Source organism: Peromyscus californicus, unplaced genomic scaffold (assembly GCF_007827085.1).
Source record: "Peromyscus californicus insignis strain IS unplaced genomic scaffold, ASM782708v3 Scaffold_4__1_contigs__length_199733344, whole genome shotgun sequence".
Lineage (NCBI taxonomy): Eukaryota > Metazoa > Chordata > Mammalia > Rodentia > Cricetidae > Peromyscus > Peromyscus californicus.
In genome coordinates, this window is record NW_026294562.1 from 186692447 (window position 1) to 186707470 (window position 15024).

The following is a 15024-nucleotide window of genomic DNA, read 5'->3' on the forward strand; positions in this document are numbered from 1 at the left end:
AATCCGAAGCTGAGGGTCCGCCTCTTTCCGAACGCCGTGCTCCAGGTCCCGCCTCCTCTCCTTCTCCAGTCTCAACCCGTTTCCTCCGGACTCGAAGGCTTGGCCCCGCCTCTCTCTCCCGAAGCCCCGCCCCCTCACGTACTGGCAGCTCTTTGCCCTGGGGCCTCCCTGAAAGAACGCGGCTGGCATCCTGGCGTGCACTGGTGTTCTGGGTTCTTTTCCTGCGGTGCTGTATCCTGTACTTCAGCCGCTCCCGGGCCCTGCACCGCGCAGCTCTGCGGGCACCATCTGAAACAGTCCGTGCGGGGGCGTGCTGATCTGGGGAGGCGTGGCCCGAGCAGAGGCGATCGCGAAAGAGGGCTCCTCCGCAGCCTCCTGGCCGGCTGACGGTTCAGGTGGGCCAGGGTGGGTATGTGTGGCGGCGTCGCCCTAAGATCGTAGGGTGGCGAGGTGCGGGGACAGCAACCCAGAGCGTGGTCCCCGGCTGGGTGGCGTAACCGCCTGTGGATCTGCTGGGGCGGAATCAGATCCACGCTGGGCTGCACGGGGCTGGGCTACGGAGGGAGCCTGCAGATGAGACATTGCCTTCTCTCCAGGGTCTGGGTTGGAGAGGAGGCCAGAGCTCTGAAGACAGGTGGATGCTAAATGCTGGGTTCTTCCGAGCTGAGTGGGGGTAGGAGTCCTGGGTTCTTCGGTCCTCTGAGACGTAGGGGAGACCGGGGATCCAGAGAGCAGTCTAAAGGGTTCCTGTGTACTCAGAGGAGGGTGGAGGTGATGTGGATTCCTGGACTGTTAGAGAAGGGTCTTGCAAAGGATTGTTTTCCGGACCGGAAGGTGTCTGGTTGTCTGGGTCTTAAATGAGGGTAAGAGAAGCACTTTTGATTTCTACATTGGCGGAGGGTTGGGGTGGGGGCTTGACTTCTGGGTCCTGGAAGGGGGGGTGAGCTGGAGGCCTGGGTTCTCAAAAGTAGGGGATTCTACTATGAAAAGAGGAAGGGACTGGAGTACTGGTTCTCACTGTGAGCCCTTCCTCCACCAGACCATGACACCCGAAGAATGGACATATCTAATGGTCCTTCTTATCTCCATCCCTATCGGCTTCCTCTTTAAGAAAGCGGGTGAGTCAGGTTCCGTGCCCAGTGGAAAATTAGGGTGAGGGAGCGGAGGTGGGGATCACCCCCGCCTGAAGGGTCTAGGCTTATACTTTACCTTTTCCTTTCAGGACCTGGGCTGAAGAGATGGGGGGCAGCAGCGGTGGGCCTGGGGCTCACCTTATTCACCTGTGGCCCCCACACTTTGCATTCTCTGATCACCATCTTGGGAACTTGGGCCCTCATTCAGGCCCAGCCCTGGTGAGAACGAGGAAAAGAGGATGCAGAGAAACAACAACCTGTTTCCTCTTTGGGTCTTCCAATTTCGCCTCTTTCAGCCTCTTGTTCATCTCATGTGTCTCTCTCTCTGTGTCTTGGCCATTTTTCCTCCTCTCCCACCGTGTTCTGGACCTTCTTGTCCCCACATATTTGCCCCAGTCCTCCATATCCACATGATAGTCATTCGTAAGCCCGTCTTGAGCTCTGGACCTTACAGAGGGCTGAGATGCCTTCTTCACCCACAAAGCTTCCCTCTTAACTCCTCCTCATTCTTTTCTTCTCTCTGGCTGTGTTCTTCTGTCCCTGCCGGCCACCCACCAGTCCTCCCCCTCTCTCTTCTTTTCTGTCTGAATGGGGGGTGGGGGGGTATGAAGCCACCCTCAGGAGAAGGAAGCAGAGGCTAAGGTCATCCTTGTACTCAACACTCTAACTTCCCACCTCTGTCCTAGCTCCTGCCATGCCCTGGCTCTCGCCTGGACCTTCTCCTACCTCCTCTTCTTCCGAGCCCTCAGCCTGCTGGGCCTGCCCACTCCCACGCCCTTCACCAATGCTGTCCAGCTGCTGTTGACACTGAAGGTGAGACTTGGGAAACACTACTGCCTTTTTTTTTTTCTGCCTGGGAGACAGGTAGCCTCTTATTCTCTCCTCCCAGACTTTCTCATAGTGGGCAGCGGGCTATGGAATACTACTATTTTTTTTTTTTTTTTTTTTTTTGTAAATCTTTCGCATACCCTAAGCTTGGAACGTCACCTCTCTCTGGGGACAGAGTTCACCTCTCACATACTCCGGAGAAGTCTTCACCTCTCCACTCATTCCAGCATCAGGAGATATCCCAAGTGCTCTATCACAGGCCACGTGGCTCACCTAGAATGTGCCAGCCCAGCATGCTTTGCCAACATACTCTTCTTCAGTCTGTAGCAGACTATCCTCCAAGGAGGAAATACCACTGTGGAGAAAAGGTATCTGGCCCAAGGGCACACAGCTGGGACTACCAGGTCTCATTTTGTTGTTTTGGTCTTGAAACAAGAGTCTCTTGTAGCACCCTATGCTGGCCTCAAAGAAAAGATGACTTTGAACTTTTTTTTTTTCTTCCCGAGACAAGGTTATACTGTGTACCCCTGGCTGTCCTGGAACTCACTATGTTGACCAGGATGGCCTCGAACTCACAGAGATCCACCTGCCTCTGCCTCCCAAGTGCCAGGATTGTAGGCATGCACTCCTGTGCCTGCCTTATGTGGTACTAGGGAATCAAACCAAGGGCCTCAAGCACACTAGGCAAGCACACAACCAACTATACGACATTCTTAGCCCTGGGTCTGACTTAACCACCTAGGAAGAGGGTGAAAAGAGATTGGTCCTCAGTTCCTAGCCCAGACCACAGCAAGAGCTCTTGCTATGTTCTTGGCTCCAGCAGCATAGGCCTAGACAATCCTGCCAGGCTGAGAACTGGTTTCTCCAGCGTTCTTTGTTCTTTTGACAAACTCAACAGTAGGCAGGGATGGGTCAGCTATGAGTTGGGAGAAGAGCCTTTCAGGGTCTGTATGGACCTGCACGTGTGGATGTGAACGGGCTGGATGCTGCAGACTATGCTTGTGGTCCACTTTCTGAATAACATGCAGTTGAATGGGCAACAGAAGCCAGGCCACAAAGGGCGTTGCTGGCCATGATGAATATGGAACTTCCTCCTATAGGGGGCTGAGATCCCTTAGGAAGAAAGTTTTTCATTTTGTTTATTTGTTTTTTTGGTTTGCTGGCCAGGAGATGGGATACAGCAAATCTGCCTCTTCAATAATAATTTGCCATGGCGCTAAGAGAATTAAGTAGTAGGATGGAGTGAGATGAGATAGGATCCTGTTGTCAGAGTCAAGCATGATGGTTCATGGATGTAATACCAGCATTTAAAAAAAATCCAAACTGGGCATGGTAGCACATGCCTTTAATCCCAGGGAGGCAGAGACAGGTGGATCTCTGTGAGTTGAGGCCAGCTTGGTGTACATGGAGAGTTCCAGGACACCCAGGGCTATTTAGAGAGAACCTGTCTCCAAAAAACAAAAACACCCTCCCTTCAAAAAGACCCAAAAACAACAAAAACCACACCACCAGAAAAACTGAACTGGAGAGAGGTCTCCATGGTTGAGAGTGCTGCTCTTCCAGAGGACCTGAGTTCGGATCCTGGCACCCAGACTGAGGGGCTCCCAAAGAACAGTAACAATAGCTCCAGGGGATATGACACCCTCTTCTGGCCTCTGGCATCTGCACACACACACAGTCCATACACACAGAGACACAAAAATGAAAATATGTATTAAAGACAAAAAAGCTAGTGTGGTGGCGCACACCCCGCACTCAGGTGAAGGCAGGACCATCCTTAGCTACATGGTGAGTTTGAAAATAGTTTGGATTATATAAGACTCTGGAAAAAAAAAAAAAAAACAAGTCTAGATGACTATGAAAGCAGCTTGATAATACACTGTGAGCTGTAAGCAGGTGATTCAGAGCCACCTTGGGACATGTTGCTTTGAGGATGATTTGAGGGTTTTGATATTTGTTGTTGTTTTGTTTTGTTTTCGACAGTGGCTTGGTGAAGGGAGACAGAGTTGTTAAAAAAACAAAACTAACAAAAAAAGTCCTGGTCCAGTAGCTAGGTTAGGGAAAGAATTGTATGTTGTGGAGCCTAGAAGGGAAAAGTGTTTTAGAGCCCCTTCCTACCCCTTGAAACCATCTTGTAGGCCTGCTTCCCTCTCTTGCCTCCCTCTATCTGCTGGGGCTCTGTCCACTGAGCCTAGCAGGAAGCAGGCGGACACAGATGTGGCCCTTGAGTTTTGTCTCTGGCCAAATGGGTAGAGTAGATCTGGAAGGGCAGTTGGGACATCCTCATTCCTGGCCCCTACCTAATGGAGTCAGAAAGGAACAAGCTTGGGGCTAAAGAGATGGCTCAGCAGTTAAGAGCACTGACTGTTCTTCCAGAGGACCCAGGTTCAATTCCCAGCACCCACATGGCCGCTCACAACTGTCTGTAACTCCAGTTCCAGGAGAATGAACACCCACAGCAAAACACCAATGCACATAAAATAAAAATAAATTAAAAAGGAACACGCTTGGCCTATATATAATCTCAGCTCTTCGGGAAGCAAGTTTGGAGAATTATAAGTTCAAGGCCAGCCTAGACAACTTAGTATGATCTTGTTTTAAAATTTAAAAGGGGGAGAGGGACCTGGGGACGTGGCTCAGTGTTAGAGCACTTGGATAGTATACGCAAGGTCCTGTGTGAGAACCCTAGTACAGGAAGGGAGGAAGGGAGGAAGGAAGGAAGGAAGGAAGGAAGGAAGGAAGGAAGGGAGGAAGGAAGGAAAGCAGGCAGGCAAGCTGTGGAATTAGATGAAAGCAGAAAGACCCCCCCCCCAAAAAAAAAAAAAAAAAAAAAACCAGAAGAGGAAGGTCTGGGGATGGCCACCAACTAAAGGTTCCTCCCACCACTCTGGATATGTAGTGCCATCCATGAGGTGGGAGTTCAGCCCTGGCTATAGGCTGAAATGAAATGGATGTAAAGATGGCCTGGGGGCACTGGTCCCCGTCTTCCTCTCTCTTCCCACAGTTGGTGAGTCTGGCCAGTGAAGTCCAGGACCTGCATCTGGCTCAGAGAAAGGAAATAGCCTCCGGCTTCAGCAAGGAGCCTACCCTGGGCCTCCTGCCCGATGTCCCCTCTTTGATGGAGACACTCAGCTATAGCTACTGCTATGTGGGAATCATGACAGGTGAGTGGCCTGCCCAGCACTGCTGGGTCACCCTCTGCCTCACCCTACCCAGAGTTCTGTTCCTGTTTTATGTCCCCTGCTCCACCCCAGGCTACCTGTTCTCTGTTAGCTCTGTCCTGTCCTGAACATATCTGTCTACTGTGGGAACTAACCCTGGAGGATTGCTTCCTTTTCACCCATTCGGGGTCCAATAGAAGAACTAAAGGAGATAGACGCATGTAAGCCAAGCGTTTCTACCATCCAGGGTGCAAATACTTGCAGCTCAGGATTTTTCATTTTCAGAAAACATATCTTTTTTCGGGCTGGGGCCACAGTATTAAAGATTGAACCTAGGACCTTGTATATGCTAGGCAAATGCTCAAGTACTGAGTTAGATCCCCAGCCTTTTCATTTGGTTTGGTTTTGCTCCAGACAGGGTCTCCCTATGTAGCCCAGGCTATTTTAAAACTCTCTGTGTAGCAGGGTAGCCTCAAACTCACAGAGTTCTGCCTGCCTTTGCCTCCCAAGTTAAATTTTTATCTTGAGATAAGGTCTCTGTATGTTTCCTAGGTAGGCCTTGAACCTTTGATTTTCCTACCTCTGCTTCCTGGGTAAGGGGACACGACAGGAGTGTGTCACGTGACCTGAATCAGCAAGTCATTATGATAGGTTCATTAGGTGCTAGGGACTGAACCCAGAGCCTTGGGCATGCTAGGCAAGTACTCTACCAACTGAGCTACATCTCCAGACCTACCTCATAGGTTTTGGCTTTGTTCCTTTGTTTTTGAATTTTTTGTTTGGTTTGGGTTTTGAGTTTTGGGGGGTTTGTTCGTTTGTTTTTGAGACAAGGTTTCTCTGTATAACAGCCCTGGCTATCCTGGAACTCACTTTGTAGAGCATGCTGGCCTCGGACTCACAGAGATAGGCTTGCCTCTGCTTCCCAAGTGCTGGGATTAAAGGTGTGCACCACCACTGTCCGGCAGACTTTTTTTTCAATGTGTGTCTGTGTCTGTGTCTGTGTCTGTGTGTACTTGTGCATGCATGCATACCTTGGTGTGCATGCATGCGTGCCTTGGTGTGCATGTGGAGTCAGAAGACAATGCTCTGAAGTGGGTTCTCATCTGCCCTCTTGTAAGATAAGGGTTAGAACTCACATGATCACTTCTCTGTGTGTGTGTGCCTTTACCCACTAAGCCATCTTGCTTTGTTTGATTTGACTTATTTTTTAAAATATATGTGTATGTATGTGTGCCTGCTTGTCTCTGTGTGGAGGCCAGGAGAGGGAGTTGGATCCCCTAGAACCAGAGTTACAGTTATAAACTGTCTAACATGCAGGCTGGGAACCAAACTTGGGGCTTCTGGAAGAGCGGTAAGCACTCTTCTGAACTCTCTCCAGCCCCCTTTGTTTTGTTTGAAACAGTCTCCCTGTATAGTCCAGGCCGGTCTTAACTGAGCTCAGGATCTGGGATTACAGGCACGCGCCATCACGCCTGCCAGGTCCCTTGTTTGTTTTTTGTTGTGTGCAATGCTGGGGATTGAACCCAGAGCCTCTGTAGGTGAATGTTCTACCACGGACCTATATTCCCCAGGCCTGATTTTTCTTTAGTACAGCCTTATGGAGCTGTTATTTATGTATACGTCCATTCAAAGTGCCCCAACTCACTGGCTTTTATATATCCTTAGAGTTGTGAAACCATCACCAGTGCATATTTGTTTGCAGACTCTGAAAAGGAGTCACCTAACCTTTAGTCATCAATACCAAACCTCTTTCATGCCTGCAAACCATGGGTGACTTCTGTCTATAAAGACCTTTCATGTAAACGGAACCACACTCATGGTTTGTGGTGAACACACAGGGCTTCAGCATCCAGCCCTTCATTCAATCCCCATGGATGCTCCCTGGTCCAAACCCCATCGTACCTCAGGCACCTCAACTATCCTTTCTCTGCTTGTCTCCCTCCACCACCCAAGCCCGCTCAGCATCCAGAGGGAGCTTAGGAAAAGGGGTCAGGAACCAGCTCTTCCTCGTCAGGGAAATCTACACTGGCTTCCTGGTCTGGTTTTCTATCTTTTTTTTTTTCCCCCTCCTCTAGAGTACTTTGTCCTCTCCCTTGGCCCTTGTTCCTCAGCTGTCCAGGTCTCTCCTTTCTCTGTATTTTTGAGCCTCACCCTCTCTTTTCAAGACCTCCTGTCCTCAACTCCTCCTCCTCTTCCTCCCCTTTCCCCTTTCCCTTCTCTCCATCCTCTTCCTTTCACCTCCCAATTCCCCAGTAGGCACAGATACACAACCTCCAACTACTCGCTCCTTGCCACCCTCCACAGGCCCATTCTTCCGCTACCGCACCTACCTGGATTGGCTGGAACAGCCCTTCCCGGGAGCCGTGCCCAGCCTGAGGCCCCTGCTGCGCCGAGCCTGGCCAGCCCCGCTCTTTGGCCTGCTCTTCCTGCTGTCCTCCCATCTCTTCCCACTGGAAGCCGTGCGCGAGGATGCCTTCTACGCCCGCCCGCTGCCCACCCGCCTCTTCTACATGATCCCGGTCTTCTTCGCCTTCCGCATGCGCTTCTACGTGGCCTGGATTGCGGCCGAGTGCGGTTGCATTGCCGCGGGCTTCGGGGCCTACCCCGTGGCTGCCAAAGCCCGGGCCGGGGGTGGCCCCACCCTCCAATGCCCACCCCCCAGCAGGTCAGGCGGCGGGAGGGAGGCTTCCCAAGACCCAGCAGGCCCCACCACCAAGGGTTGGCTCTGCCCCTAGTGGGGAGGAGAGCAGGGAGCAGGGGGTGTAGGGCTACCAGCTGTGGTTGACAGCCTGTTGCCCCCCTGGTGACTATCACCTGCCTTCCCTGGCCACTAGGGAAACTATGTGTTCCTGGTACCTACAGATTGCCCCTTGTTGCTAGCACTTGTCACCCCTCAGTATGGCTGATTGCCCTCTATTGCTAGGGAAAGGGAAACGGTATCATAGCAACCACATGCCTACCCTGTGTTGCCATGGAAGTGTCACCCCCAAAACCAGGTCGTTCCTGGTTGCTGGAGATACTACTATCATTTGGTCGTAGTGGGTCTACCTTCTGTTGCTAGGGAAGCAGTTCCTTAGCAACTGAACTTCCCCTCTCTGCTGAGGAAGCTATATCCCTAGCAACCGTGGTCCCTTCCTCCTTGCTGATAGCCTTGCTGTTTGTGGCTGTGGATTCTACCCCTTGAACTGCCTTGCTGAGAGCCAGCGCCTCATCGTGGGATGCTCTCATAGAGCCCCTCCCAGTTGCCCTGTTTCTAAGGAAGTAACACCCTTGGCTTCTCTCCCCCAGCTGAGGAGAGCATCGCTCTCAGCAACCACAGGTCATCTCACCATTGCCGAGGCTTAACCCTTTCCTAGTAAGGCTACCCCAAACCCAGCACCATCATTGCTGGGTGAGCCACAAAACTAGTAACTACAGGGTTCTTATCACTTAGGAAGCATCATTCCTTGATGATAGGAAAATGGTATCCCTAGCAACCGGCAATGAACTGAATCTCTGTTTCTAGAATCCATTGTCAGCCTTCCAACTGGGGAGTGGGGTAGCAGCCTCTCTGTAAATTATAGGCCACACCATGCTAGGGTAAGGACACCCCCAGGATGTGATTTAGTACCACTGCCCTAGTAACTATGGGTGGACACCTTTCACCCCTTACCCCCACCCCCACCCCCGCTGCTAGAGAGAGGATGTTGTGCAGAGAAGTCAGCCAGAGATTCAATGCTGTTTTAAGTCTACAAGTCCCAGCGGTAAAGGATGCCTTCCCTCCCATGTCCAGAAGCCAGTGGAGGTTCACATCGGCCCGGCAGCTTTCTCTATTAGCTAACGGTGTTGGCGTCAGAGACCTGGAAACCTCTGATATTTCAGGAGGTGACACTTCTCGAACAATCACAGGGACCAGGAAAGAGGCCTGTTCTGGAAGGTTTTTTTCTAAATAGCCTGGGCCTTGTTGCTAAGGAATGCCTTTTCCCTAGCAACAGAGATCATTGAGAGTCACAAGGCCTAGAATATCTCCCTAGCAACCATGAACCACCTTTTTAGAGTGGATACTTCCCTGGCAGCTGCTCTGCCCACGGTTCAGAAGGGACCATACTTGAAAACTGCTCCCAAGATGCTGAGCTTGGTTGCCAGTGGACTTGATAGCTTAGCGACCGTTGCCTTTCAAGGCTTTTTGTGGCTGTATTAGGGCCCACTAGTTTCCAAGAGCACCCCACTGTTAGTGAACTCTGCCCCACCCCCTTGACTCCCTCTGGCCTATCCAACCCTGTTGCCCTCGAAAGTCACAGCCAGAGAGAGGGAGCTGTCGCCTGTCCAGAACCCTTTCTTTAGCATCGGGCTGGGACAGAAGCAGATGTCGGTCAGGAGGGGCCTGGCTGAGCTGCATGTCTGTCCCCATCCTCATCCTCCACCCCCCTCAGTCCGGAGAATGCAGCTTCCCTGGAGTATGACTATGAGACCATCCGTAACATCGACTGCTATGGCACAGACTTCTGCGTGCGGGTGCGGGATGGCATGCGGTACTGGAACATGACGGTGCAGTGGTGGCTGGCACAGTACATCTACAAGAGCGCACCTGCCCGCTCCTACGTTCTGAGGTGAGGGAGCCCCACCTAATATCAGAGACGGTGCAGAACATCATCTCCCTCTATGTCCTGTGGTACTCAGGGGCTTCTCTAGCTGAGCCCTGAGCCCTGCGGCTCATGGAAGTTTTAGTTTCTTGGGCCTGCTAAGGTTAATCCTCTGGGCCTAAGGTGAGCCTCGTTCAACAGTGTAGTCATTCTTGGGTCCCAGAGATTGAACTCCGGTCATCCAGCCGAAGGGCTTTTTACCCACTGGGCTGTTTTGGCAATCCTTGTTTGTTTTTAGGCAGAGCCTCATGTAGGCCAGGCTGACCTTAATCTAGATTGGTAGCCACCCATGACCTAGAATCCCGATCATCATGTCTTCATGGTGCAGGTGTGCAATGCCATGCCTGGCTTGTTGCTTGGGCTTTTTTTTGTTCTTGAGATAAGGTCTTGCTTTATAGCCCTGGCTGTTCTGGACTTGTTACATAAACCAGACTGGTCTCAAACTTCAGCTATCCTCCTGCCTCTGCTCCCTCAGTGTTGGGATTACAGGTTTGTGCCACCATACCTGGCCAACTTCTTTTTTCAAATGTTTCTTTTCCATCCACCTTCTTTCCGTTTTGTTCAAGTGTCTGCAGAACAGCTCTTGGCCACTCTGTGGTGACTTTAGCCAATTTCATGGCCTGAGCAGTGGGAGCTGCAGGCCACTCCTCAGTCTAACTTTCAAATTGTTTTCCTTCTTCTGGTTTTTTGTTTCGTTTCTTTGCAATGCAAACACTCAGCCTTTTCCAAACTGCCGGATGTAATCAGTGGACACAGAGATACCATTTCCTGATAAGTAGTTAATGATGGCAGCTTATGAGCTGGATTTCCTTGGGCATTGTGGGAACTATGGTTTAAAGATCCACTCTGAGGGGCTGGAGAGGTGACTCAATGGTTAAGATTGCTTATTACTCTTGGAGAAGACCCTAGTTCAGTTCCCAGCACCCATATCTAATTTATTGCCACTAGTAACTCCAGCTCCTGGGGATCAAATGCTCTATTCTGGCCTCCATAGGCACTGCCCTCACATGCATAACCCCCACCATACGCACATACACAATTAAAATTTCAAAAAAAAAAAAAAATTCACCCTGAATCAGGCTTGGTAGCACACACTTATAATCTCAGCACTCTGGAGGCTGAGACAGGAAGTTTGACATCCTGGGCAACTTAGTGAAATCACATCTTTAAAGAAACAAAGATGTACTCTGTGTCTGGTGTGCACAAGGCCCTGGATTCCATCTCCAGCATCACAAAAAAAAAAAAAAAAAAATGAAGAAACAGTCTGCTCTGGCCTTGTATCGAGACCGCGTAGAGGATGTGGGTAGCGGAGGTAGAGCAGGAAGGTGAACGTGAGCCTTTGGGTATCCAGATGGGGGTGATGGAGAGGAGTTCCTCAGCAGGCCTGACACTGGCTTTGGGAGGAAGAGCGCTCAGCGGGAGCAGAAGGGGTCCTGCTTCCCAGGCAGTGGATCGTCGGTGACCCACGGCACAGGAAAGCCCTTCCAGAAAAGGGGGACACCTAGCAGGAGGAATCTGTTGGGACATGGGTGAGAAACAAGACTCGAGTTCCATCTCATTAACTTGAAGGCTCTCAGGTGTCACTGGAGAGGTAGATGGTAATGTGATGCTGGCACTTAAGGAGAGGGTGTTGGAAGAAGACACGGAAGCCAAGTGAGGTCGTACTCCCTGCACTATCATCCGGGGAAAGGCGGGAGGATTATGAGTTCCAAGGCAGCCTCGATAACAGAGTGAGACACCGTCTGAAAACAACAACAGTCAAAAGGGCCGGTGAGGTGGCCTAACTGGTAAAGGTGTTGCCACCAAGCCTGGCCACCCAAGTTTCTTCTCCAAGACCCACATGGTGGGAGGAGAGAACCGACTCCAGCAAGTGGTCCTCTGAACACTACACACTGCTTCGTGGCACACGAGCGTGTACACACGTAGGCAAATAAGTAAATGTTCACGGGGGTGTGGGCTGAGGATGTAGTTCAGCTGGTAGGGTTTGCAGGTAGTGGTGTACATATGTAATAACAGCACTTGGAAAGTGGAGGCAGGAGGATCAGGAGTTTGAGGCAAGCCTAGGCTACATGAAACCCTGACTTTTAAAGAAGGACGTTTGAGTGTTACCAGTTACAGATGATACTATTAAAACCCTGGGGGTCAGGTCAAAGCCCAGGGCACCCCAGTATTTATCACTTATTCTCAATTAGGGGTAATTGTGCTACACCCTCAGGGGACATATGGCAATGTCTGGAGACTTTTTTAGTTTCCAGGGCCCCAAGCATACCAGGCAAGTGCTCCACCACTGTCTTAGTTCGGGTTTCTATTCCTGTCATAAAACATCATGACCAAAAGCAGTTTCGGGGACGAAATGGTTTACTTCAGCTTACAGTTGTCCATTGTGGAGGGAAGTCAAGGCAGCAGCTGAAGCAGAAACCTTGGAGGAGTGCTCCTTACTGGTTTGCTCAGTTTCTACCCCCAGGACCACCTACCCATAATGAGCTAGGTCCTTCCACATCAATCAAGAAAATGCTCCACAGACTTGCATAGACTGATTTGATGGGTTATTTTCTCAATTGAGATCCTGTCTTCTCAGATGACTCTAGCTTGTGTCAAATTGACAAAATTAAATTTAATTAAAGGGAAAAAAAACCCAGGACAACCACTAAACTACCCCACTTGAGGAGACATTTTTGCTATGGCTGAGAGATTTCCGTGGCATCGGCAGGTGGAGACACAAGATGCACTTCTGGTCTCCCCCTGCCTCTCATCATAGAGTACAGTCAGCATTGTTCTGTCATTGCTGTCTGCTGGTGTGTCAGAGACAAGTCCCTAAGCAGGAAAAGAACCCGGGAGCTCCGGCTCCTGCAAGAAGCGCTGGTTATTGCTCAGTTGGAGAAGGAAGTAGAAAATACTTCAATCTGTGTCCTCCTTAGCAGAGGGTCAGAGCCTGAATTTGTGGACTGAAAAGTTAGGGAAGTAAGGTTTGGAAAGATGGCTCAGTCATTAAGAGCACTTGCTCCTGCCGAGGATCTTTGAATTTGGTTTCCCAACACCCACATGCCAGCTGGCAACAGTCTGTAAGTTCAGTTCCAGGGGAGCCCTCTTCTGGACTCAAAGGGTGTCAGGCATGCACATGGTACACAGACATACACACAGGCAAAAAAAAAAAAACAAACAAACAAAAAAAAAAACACCCATACACATAATAAAAATAAATTTTAAAAAATAGTTAGGGAATTAAATCTCTTAGTAAGAGAGTGAACCAGCCAGGCATGGTGGTGCACGCCTTTTATCCCAGCTCTTGGAAGGCAGAGGCAAGCAGATCTCTATATGAGTTCAAGGCTGCATAGTGAGACCCAGTCTCAAGAAAACAAAAAATGAGAGAGAAAGAAACAAACTCTAGGGTCCACCGAGGTGGTGGACTATCTCTGGGGATTTTTTATTTTTTAGAGTTTATTTATTTTAATATTTTATGTGTGTTTTTGCATGAGTATATGTGTGTGTACCACACACTTGCACGGTGCCTAGGAAGGTAAGAAAGAGAACATTGGATGCCCTGAGACTGCAGTTACAGACTGTTGTGAGCCACCATATGGATGTCAAGAATCAAACCTGAGTGTTTTACAAGAGCAAGAAATGATCTTAACAGCTAAGCCAACTCTCCAGCTCCAGCTGCAGCGATGTATACAGTATGCCTGGTTTACCTAAAGAGTTTCTAATGCAGATGAGAACGTCCTACGAACTCATATTTCTCCCATCCAAATACTTTAACCAAACCTGACTCTGTTTAGCTTAAGATCAGAGAGTTTTTTGTTTTTAAGATTTACTTTTTGTACCCAAGCAGTGGGGGCACACACTTTTAATCCCAGCACTCAGGAGGCAGAAGCAGGAGGATCTCTGAGTTTGAAGCCAGCCTGGTCTACAGAGTGAGTTCCAGGGCAGCCAGGGCTACACAGAGAAACACTGTCTGGAAAAAGAAGAAGCTGTCTCAGAATGCTGGTGATGCAGCTTAATAGTACGTTATTGCCTGGTGTATGCAAGGCACTGGGTTCAATCCCCAGTAACAAACAACACCCTCAAAGCCTCCTTGACTTTCAGCATTCAAGAAGGATGAGTGGTCCTGAACTCCTCAGTCTGAGGGAGGAGGGCATGAGACAGTGGGGACTGAAGCCTGGACTTCTGTGTCCTGACTCAATCTCTTTCTCCAGGAGCGCCTGGACCATGCTGCTGAGCGCCTATTGGCATGGCCTCCACCCTGGCTACTACCTAAGTTTCATGACCATCCCGCTGTGCCTGGCCGCCGAGGGCTATTTGGAGTCAGCCTTGCGGAGTCATCTAAGCCCCAGGGGCCAGCAAGCCTGGGACTGGGTCCACTGGTTCCTGAAGATGCGTGCCTACGACTACATGTGCATGGGCTTCGTGCTCCTTTCCATGGGTGACACACTCCGGTACTGGGCCTCCATCTACTTCTGGATCCACTTCCTAGCCCTGGCCTGCCTGGGGCTGGGGCTAGCTTTGGGTGGGGGCAGCCCCAGCAAGAGGAAGGCAGCATCCCAGGCCACCAGCAGCCAAGCCAGGGAAAAGCTCCGGGAAGAGTGAGCTGTGCTGTGCTGGCCTGCCAGCTAGCTCAAGCTTTGCTTGGGAATTCCGTGAACCGGGCTATGTTCTCCTTTACCCAGCAAGAATCCTTTGTTTGATTCAGAGCCTGGAGAGGATTCCTTCATCCCAGCTAATCCCCTGCCTCTGACTTAAACAAAGCTAGGGGTACCCTTCTCCCGGATGCTCACTGCATCCTGACTTTTCCAAACCTCCCTCTGCTGACATCAGGGTATTACTGTCCACTCCTGTCCCTGTCTCTGCAACAGTCTTCAGGTATTCAAAATGCCACACTTCCCAAAATGCAAGGGCACAGACCAGTGGTCATGTGTCATCTTGGACAAAGTCCCTGTGGGTCCCCAGTATTGGGGCAGGAGCTTCAGGGCCAGGTTTTGGGAAAGGGGAGGAACATCCTTCCTGTCTTCTTCTTGGATTTTATCATCAAACCAGTGTTTCAGAGACCATGACCTTACAGATCCTGGAGGAGAAGCCGAGGTGCAAGTAAGCAGCCCCAAGGGAACACGCTCTTACAGTAGCTCCTGTCTGAGCCTCTTCTGGGCCCCCAAACAACCTGCCACCCAGTGTCAACCTTGGCCTGTGACAGGTCAGAATGTATAAATCTCTCCCAATAAAGTGTTACACATGCATCTGTTTGTGAGTGTGTCTGTGGGCGACAGACCTCCAAGGTACACTTAGCCC

General features: G+C 50.5%; 1 protein-coding gene across 5 annotated transcripts; it reads left to right on the forward strand.

Moving 5' to 3' along the window:
- Positions 1-3: 3 nt before the first annotated feature.
- Mboat7 (membrane bound O-acyltransferase domain containing 7) lies at positions 4-14972 on the forward strand. 5 transcript variants are annotated; one of them, XM_052712094.1, is made up of 8 exons: positions 4-409; positions 1040-1118; positions 1223-1352; positions 1820-1946; positions 4966-5125; positions 7427-7787; positions 9535-9711; positions 13938-14972. In XM_052712094.1, the coding sequence occupies exons 2-8, from the start codon at positions 1043-1045 to the stop codon at positions 14326-14328; spliced, it is 1422 nt and encodes a 473-aa protein (XP_052568054.1). In that variant the 5' UTR covers positions 4-409; positions 1040-1042; the 3' UTR covers positions 14329-14972. The 5 variants fall into 5 exon arrangements, with proteins under 5 accessions (XP_052568054.1, XP_052568051.1, XP_052568052.1 ...); XM_052712091.1 differs by having other exon boundaries at positions 4-405; XM_052712092.1 differs by having other exon boundaries at positions 4-395.
- The last annotated feature ends 52 nt before the right edge of the window (positions 14973-15024 follow it).

Coding starts and splice junctions, on each gene's coding strand:
- Mboat7 (XM_052712090.1), top strand. Junction 1,947..4,965: donor AGCTGCTGTTGACACTGAAG/GTGAGACTTGGG, acceptor CTCTTCCCACAG/TTGGTGAGTCTGGCCAGTGA. Junction 5,126..7,426: donor CTATGTGGGAATCATGACAG/GTGAGTGGCCTG, acceptor CACCCTCCACAG/GCCCATTCTTCCGCTACCGC.